The sequence below is a fragment of the Electrophorus electricus genome, chromosome 19, assembly GCF_013358815.1.
Source record: "Electrophorus electricus isolate fEleEle1 chromosome 19, fEleEle1.pri, whole genome shotgun sequence".
NCBI lineage: Eukaryota > Metazoa > Chordata > Actinopteri > Gymnotiformes > Gymnotidae > Electrophorus > Electrophorus electricus.
Genome location: NC_049553.1, coordinates 11,413,355 through 11,421,033, shown reverse-complemented (window position 1 = coordinate 11,421,033; position 7,679 = coordinate 11,413,355). Strand labels below are relative to the sequence as shown.

The 7,679-nt window shown below is 41.5% G+C and overlaps 2 protein-coding genes across 2 annotated transcripts; one reads left to right on the top strand and one right to left on the bottom strand.

The window, feature by feature from the left end:
- The first annotated feature begins 735 nt into the window (after window positions 1–735).
- On the top strand, window positions 736–4,824 carry pnp5a (purine nucleoside phosphorylase 5a). The gene is made up of 6 exons (XM_027022470.2): window positions 736–957; window positions 2,236–2,405; window positions 2,628–2,731; window positions 3,183–3,358; window positions 3,512–3,702; window positions 4,002–4,824. The coding sequence occupies exons 1-6, from the start codon at window positions 935–937 to the stop codon at window positions 4,217–4,219; spliced, it is 882 nt and encodes a 293-aa protein (XP_026878271.2). The 5' UTR covers window positions 736–934; the 3' UTR covers window positions 4,220–4,824.
- Window positions 4,825–5,945: 1,121 nt separating this feature from the next.
- Window positions 5,946–7,610, bottom strand: dusp19b (dual specificity phosphatase 19b). Its single transcript, XM_027022480.2, has 4 exons — window positions 7,266–7,610; window positions 7,089–7,135; window positions 6,717–6,869; window positions 5,946–6,480 (listed from the first exon to the last, which is right to left on the bottom strand). The coding sequence occupies exons 1-4, from the start codon at window positions 7,489–7,491 to the stop codon at window positions 6,298–6,300; spliced, it is 609 nt and encodes a 202-aa protein (XP_026878281.2). The 5' UTR covers window positions 7,492–7,610; the 3' UTR covers window positions 5,946–6,297.
- Between the last annotated feature and the right edge of the window lie 69 nt (window positions 7,611–7,679).

Here is a 7,679-nt window from a genome sequence, read left to right as displayed (position 1 = left end):
AGGTCACAGAAACTTGTATCAGCTGGTTTTGAGAAGCAAATTAATATTTCGGCTGTGAGTGTGTAGTTTGTAGTGTGTGTGTGTGTGTGTGTGTGTGTGTGTGTGTGTGTGTGTGTGTGTGTGTGTGTGTGTTTGTGTGTGTGTGTATGTGTGTGTGTCCTACTGTAAGTATGCATTCCTTATGGCTTTATTTCTTTCTACCTTTCCCTAATTATAAATTCTTGTTCTTTATTGCTGAAAAAATAATAATAAAAAGGGCCATTATGCGCCGTGCCAGGGCTTAACCAAGTTACAATTTTATACAATTAAGGAATTCTAGTCACATGTGCAGTTCTTATTAACTATATTTGTCAGTAACTATAATCCAAATGTCGTCCTCATGAGAAATGTTCGACCAGGAAAAATGTTATGTCTAGCTGATAACAGAATTCCCAGCCTTGAAGGTTAAGGACGGTCAGCAACTCTGGGATTAAGTCACTTTAACCCACTAGGACCAGGACCAGTTCTAGGACCAGTTCATCCTCTTCAAATGTCAACGAGATTATTACAAAACATATAGTACAAAAAAATAGCAAAGTGGTCCTAAACCCGTGAGAAAAGTGCAGCTCAGAGTGCACCTTTAAGGCACGCCGACATTTCCACGGCAATTTACATCAGGCGGTGCAACACGTCGATTGAATTTGCATCAAATAATGAGGAGGGGCAGAGGAAGCGGAGCATATATAAATTTACCGGCCATACTCTTGCTGGGTGAGTCAAGATTTCAGTAGGCATTAGGTGTGATCTGTGCCAAGAAAGAACATCCGCTTACCATATTTATTTTTTATTTAGTTAATGTAGACTTAGTCATTTAATTTTATCATTTGCTTGGTGAACTCAGTTTCACTGAAGGTAATTTTTCTAATATTTATATTCACGTAACGTTTCTGTGAACATGTTCCCTGAGGGCAGTATCGGGTAAGAAGCTGGTCTCTCTTTATTCCCTGGCTGTCTCTAAGTCCCGTTGCTTTTGTGTGTGTTTTAGTGTTTTGTCACTCATTCATTTAAGCACATGAGGAAAGCTCACTTGTGTGGGTTCTGCAAATGACAGGGGTGTGTGTGTGTGTGCACCATTAGCTGGTGCATAGCCAATATGCTATGCTGGTTTTATGAAACTGGGCACTGGTGGAGTTCTCTGTCGTTATATTTAAGATTAAGTTTAACCTAGTTCGCTGGCTATCCCCAGTATTGAAACAATATTTTTGTGTATTTTGTGTAGCACATTTGTCTGGTGCCCATATGACTGACATTTTGCTCCTTGCAAAATAATTTCTTTTTATATCTTCTGTAAGTCAGTAATGACGTACAAGATTATTTTAAGAATGCTGTAATTTAACGTTTAATTCGCAATCACGTTAAGCAGTAAATCTTGTCACATCACACGCACAAACCACTCAAATCACCATTCACTACATCGTTATAGTATTGAAACTTTAAAATTACTGTTATGGGTAAAATCGTTGGTATATTAAAGCTATCATATGTGGTAGTGGTATAGGGTATCGCATTCCTACTAGGCTACAGGCAGTTTATTTTGGTCACTCAGTGCTTGAGTTTATAGGCTGGCTCAGTTTTCAGAATGGCTGCATGTAGCCAGGATATATTTGGTTTATGTCTGTATAAAGGTGATGGAGTGACACAGGTTCTATTACAGGTGTAGTGAAGACCCACGTGGGCTAGATTCAGTCAGACAAAGAAGAATGATGGCTGCTAAGTTCTGGTCATGTGAGGTATATTTAGTGGGTGGTGAGAGTGTGTAAGTGTACATGTGCACACAGGAGAATATGTGTATACACTTGGATCTGGGCAAGTGTCTCTGTGACCTTTTATGATTCAGATGAGGTTCATTTGTGACTCAAGAAATATGGGAAATATGACTACACGCATACCTGTGTGCAAGAGTGAGTGTGTGAATGAGAGAGAATGTGTCTGTGTGTGTGTGTGTGTGTGTGTGTGTGTGTGTGTGTGTGTGTGTGTGTGTGAGAGAGAAGAGAGAAGAGAGAGAGAGAGAGAGAGAGAGAGAGAGAGAGAGAGAGAGAGAGAGAGAGAGAGAGAGAGAGAGAGATCTTATCATATGTACTTTTATCCATGCTGGCATTTCATAGGAAATGTCTGTCTGGACAAGTCGGACTGTTACGTGAGCTCTTGGTCAGTGACCAAACATTTCTGTCTCTCCCTCGCTGTCCTTCTCTGCAGGTACAGCTATGAGGAATGCAGGGCTATAGCTGACTGGCTGCTGACTCAGACTGCTGTGCGCCCCCTGGTGGGTATTGTGTGTGGCTCAGGGCTGGGTGGACTAGCTGACCTTCTAAAAGACCAAGTGGCTTTCAACTACAGAGACATCCCCAACTTCCCCCAGAGCACAGGTTAATGTGTGTGCATGAATATGCATATCTGTTTTAAAGCACTGTGTTAGCCTGAACACCCTGAGCTTTACTTGAGCAGGTCTTATTGCATTATTGTGCGTGGTGTGTTGAGTGAAATTGTTTTGCTAGAATTCCTGCTCCCCGTTTGTGATCTCATCACTGGCCTAGGCTCTTTCCTTTGCTCTTGCTGCGTGCATTTATCAGCTGGTTTGTTTCAACCAGTGCACGGCCACGCTGGGCGGCTGGTGTTTGGGACTCTGAAAGGGAGGCCATGCGTCTGCATGCAGGGTCGCTTCCATCTCTATGAGGGATACCCCATTCAGAAGGTATAGAAATCTCATCACATCCCATCATTTTTAGTCTTATTTCCACTACAAGTTCTCTTTTCTTAAGACCTCTTCAAAGTGTTCATGTTTCTCAGGTTATGTGGCTAAGGGTACACTGAAAGAGTATTTTATTCAGGACACACTGCAATATTGCACTTTGTTACATTTCTTTGTCATGAGTTCCGGGTGCACTAAAACCCAATTTTGAAGGTTCCTAACATCTTTATTATTTTGCATATTTTGATTCCATATTTTTTAATGTCTTTCAAAAGGCTAAGTGCAAACATACAGCAGCCAGTGGGTTTTGTCACCATCCATAACAAAACTGTGGATTAATTCAAGCAATGGGACAATGACGCTGTGTGGGTTTGCGGACTCCTGAGGCTGAGGAACACTGCTCTAACCCACCCTACTCATCTACAGAATAATTCAATAATCTGGTTTGTTGTAGATTACTCTGCCCATGCGCATATTTAAGATGCTGGGTGTGAAGACCGTGATCCTAACGAATGCTGCAGGGGGCCTGAATCAGGACTTCAAGGTGGGAGACATCATGATCATCAAAGACCACTTAAACATGCCTGGATTTGCTGGCAACAACCCCTTAACAGGACCCAACGATGAACGGTGAGGGGAGTGTGGGGATGTGTCTTCAGAGTTCAAAAGAAAAGCCTTAATATGGCAGTTCAAGGTTTACTGTAAACACACTGTATTGTGCAAAACTTCACATGCACTCACTTCAGCTGACCTCTGCACCTCCGCACTGTCTCCACTCTCCAGGTTTGGTGTGCGGTTCCCCTGCATGTCTGATGCATACGACCGCGAGCTACTCCAGATGGCCATGGACGTGGGCAGCGAGCTCGGCTACAGCGACTTCCTCCGCGAGGGCGTGTACTGCGCGCTGGGCGGCCCCTCGTTCGAGACCATCGCAGAGTGCCGCATGCTGCACAAGCTGGGCGTCGACGCTGTCGGTGAGGGTCCCGCCCGGCTTCGTTAAGGGCCATTATTGTTCGCTGCCCCACTAAAACTGTTTGCATTTCATGTCGGGTGCCAATCTACACACTATATCTACACAGTACAGTCCTTAAGAGCATGTAGATTTCAAGTGTTGGAGTAGCTTTGATTTAAATACAGTGTTAGAGTGGAATAGGCTTTTGGAATAGGCATTTCCATTATGAACATAAACTTTAAATAATGTGTACAGGTGTTATGAATATTTTATAATCCATATTTTTCACAATAAGGGTGTAACGTTGTCTATCTCTGTCAGGGATGAGCACAGTCCACGAAGTGATTGTGGCTCGTCACTGTGGCATGCGGGTCTTCGCCCTGTCTCTCATAACCAATCAGGCAGTGATGGACTACGACAGTGAGGAGAAGGCCAATCACAACGAAGTTCTGCAAACAGCCAAACAGAGGGCGCAGCAGCTGGAGAAGCTGGTGTCCACCATGGTCATTCGCATGAAGCACAACAACAACTACTCCTAAATGAAACACGGGGCAAACGAACACCAAAGCAAAGCGTTGGAAAATTATCCAAAACCAAGACACACATTTTCCACACGGGGTTGCTTACAGCAGGCTACAGAGCTGTGGAACATTCAGATAGTCACTACAGAGTCATTATTGGTAGCAAGTAGCACAAAACTTTGTTCTATTCCTCTTAATCCTTCATAGCATGTTTTAGTATACTCCAAAATAGGCAGCATCGTGTGTTGTAGATTCTTTGGTGAATTCTGTCTGCTCTATATCACCTTCTCCTGATAACAGAAGAGATCTGATGTACATTCCCTTAGTAGGCAATATAAAATGCCATACTGCAGATAATCATGTAAATGCAATTTAATAATTTAATACTGAGACATTTATTTTTATTAATCTTATGTTTAAACTAATTTAACAGAATCCTTTGTAAACTATTAATTGCTTTGAGTTCAGTGTGCTATGATGTACAGATGTCATGCCTGTCTATTTGTCTTTTGTAATGTTGTTATGAAATGTATCTATTTATTATCAATGCCTAAGTCCTTGTATTGTGATTGTGTTCAGTCTCATCACAAAGCATTGTCAGTAAAGATTAACCATGACCCATAGTGACTGATGTAATTGTATTTATGAAAAAACAGTACAACTGGATAAGCAAAGAAATTTAATCAACTGGTGTAAATAAGTATATAAAACAAGAACTTTGTATTACATCGTTGGGGTGGCTAAAGTAGTGGCATGACATTTGCAGTGATGATATTGCAGGTAGCTTTTGCTCACAGATTAGGGTGAATAGACGTCCGTTTTTCCTCGTTTTTGGTGGCCTGACCCAGCTGGAGCTGTCCCTGGTCATGTCCGCATTTTACCTGTGAATTAAAAACACCCGGATGGTCCTAAGACAAACCTGGCAGCAAAGCAGACAGGCAGACGTCTCCCGTTGTGATGGTTTTGGCCAGCAGAGGGCGCTTGCTGCTGTTATCTACTAACTACCTCCTCCACTTGCAAACTCAGTTACAGAGAATACTGTTCTGTAAAACTCCACCAGTAGCTAGCAAATGTCAAATGAGTCCACATCACCAAAACATCTTTTAAATGCTTGAATGCAGGCTACCATGTGATCTACAAATAGTGCATCATGTTTTAAAACTGCATAACCTTTCAGCCATCCATATATGAGCTGACATGTTGATAGCAACCGTCTCATAAGTCCATTTTATTTATCAAATGTTTCATAGTGTACCTTGCTTCACTCACCATGGTACTACTGTATGATCGCACAACAGTCTACAAACTTACTTACTTAGTAGTACACAATTTTATCAGTAGGCCTTCAGCATAGTTTATTACAGTACAAGTTACCATATGGTCAAAATACACAAAACTGTAAGTGCCCCCCTCCCTTTTTATTTCATAGATAGAAACATTTTTTTTAATTATATATTAATTTATATATTATATATTAACTGTTGAACTGAAATCTTCAGAAATCTGGTCACAGATGTGCTTTGGCACAACCTCATTCATCCATCCACAACCACATCTGGGCACCTCTGTCCCTCCATTAACTAAAGTGCTGGTTTGATAGAAGGTTTCCAGGAATCTTTCTGTAAATTCACTGACAATTTTCTTTTTTCAGGATGATGCCATTACTCAAATAAGAAGTGTCAAGTCCTTGGATCCTCAGCACCAAAGTGTTTGAAAATTCAGCAGTGAAGAGTCAGGAGACTCATCAGATTCTCATGGTTTTATTTGTGCATGTGGAGAAACTTCAGATCAGTTTTCCTTAGCCAGAAAATAACATCAGGCAGTCGGTCCAACTACACAGGAGAGTGATCAAACTTAAGAACTGGGGGACAGACAGGTCTCACAGGCCTGAGCGGAGGGCATGTTGTCTCCTCCTGACCTGCCTGCCCTACAAACCTCTCTATCTTCTTTATTATATTTTTAATACTTAATGTAACATCTTAAAAAAATGCAACAAGTACTTTAAAATGGTGTAACCTTATAGACATTTTTTTGCTTGATGATAAACGTATAAAATGATATCTATTACAAACTACACAAAATGCCACAATGCTCTTTCAGGGGTGATACTCTTTAAGCTGATTTAGGAAGCCAGGGTTCGGCCTAATTGCCGGCCTGGTCAATTTGACTCTATTGAAGGCTTCTTCAAATGACATCTTCTGCTCTGCCATCAAGTAACCAATGGCAACTGAGGCAGACCGGGACACGCCGGCATTACAGTGGAGCAACACAACACCACCCTGTGTAAGAGACAACAGAGAGCTAACACAACGTGTGTGCGTGCATGCAGAATGTGCCATTACATTGACATGCCATGCAGAGTTTTAATAAACTTTCTTTAAAATATGCAAATAATTTTATCATCTGTATTAGCATCCTGCCCAAGAAGAGTGTGTGTGTGTATATATATATATATATATATATATATATATATATATATATATATATATATATATATATAAAAACAAACACACACCTGCTGTCTAGCTTGATCTATGAACTGAAAGCACAGGGGGAAGTAGGTGGTGAGCTCTGTGTCTGGCAGGTCCAGCATGGTGACAGTCTTATAAGTAAAGAGCTCTGGGAACGCATTCTCCACCCCATAGGCTACGTTGAGCACGTGAGTCACCTGCAACACAAGGCGTGAACTAAAATAACTAACAAATGATAAACTACATTATTCTAAATATTCCTCCTCCTGTGCTGGACATACGCACGTTAATGTCCAAAATGTACTAGCTGCTGTGATGCTATCTGAAATAAATAGTGGGTTATAGTAAAATAAACACTGTACAGTTGATCGAACACAGTGAGGGGAACAGGTTAAAATGATCGAACTTTGTTCTACCTTCAATCTCCGCAAAGTTTCGATGTCATTGGCAACATCTTGTGATGCTACGAAGAAATCAGTCGACAGTGAACATTTTAATAAATTAAGACTTCTAAGTAATTCACGGCAACGCTTGTCACGAGATATCTAGTTTATTCGGAAGTATTGTGTAACTCTAGCAGAAAACTCTCTTACACAGTAGCAGAAAGGGCGTTACAACGCCAACTTGCAGGTCCAAACTCAGATCTTGGACAAAGCCATACGACCCGCTCGTGCCCGCCTCCACAGCTAGTGAGACACGAGCGTCATCGCCGCTTCGCGTTTCAACAAGTACCTTCCCGGTAAGCGTAGTCACTCGCGTGCTCTGCTTCTTCAGACGCGCTTTGGAGAATCCCTGGATCTCTTGTCCGAGAGATTTCATGACAAAATATTTAACAATCTCATATTAAGCTTATAATGACTCTTCTGGTTAGGCCTGCCACTAAACTAGGAACTATTACAGAAGCGTGAAACTACACATTGCAATTAAGGTTGGAGCAAATGTCAAAATTAAAGTCCTGTAACCACACGGGCTTTATAGCGTTCATTAAACAAGGTCCTCGAGCAGCA

What these genes read in the sequence shown, in the direction of transcription:
- pnp5a (XM_027022470.2), top strand. Translation starts at nt 935, where the DNA reads ATGTTCCCTGAGGGCAGTATCGG. An exon ending in AGGGATACCCCATTCAGAAG is followed by an intron (nt 2,732 to 3,182) that starts GTATAGAAATCT and finishes GGTTTGTTGTAG; the next exon opens with ATTACTCTGCCCATGCGCAT. An exon ending in ACAGGACCCAACGATGAACG is followed by an intron (nt 3,359 to 3,511) that starts GTGAGGGGAGTG and finishes TCCACTCTCCAG; the next exon opens with GTTTGGTGTGCGGTTCCCCT.
- dusp19b (XM_027022480.2), bottom strand. Translation starts at nt 7,491, where the DNA reads ATGAAATCTCTCGGACAAGAGATCCAGGGATTCTCCAAAGCGCGTCTG. An exon ending in AACGCCCTTTCTGCTACTGT is followed by an intron (nt 7,136 to 7,265) that starts GTAAGAGAGTTT and finishes ATTTCTTCGTAG; the next exon opens with CATCACAAGATGTTGCCAAT. An exon ending in TAGATCAAGCTAGACAGCAG is followed by an intron (nt 6,481 to 6,716) that starts GTGTGTGTTTGT and finishes TCTCTTACACAG; the next exon opens with GGTGGTGTTGTGTTGCTCCA.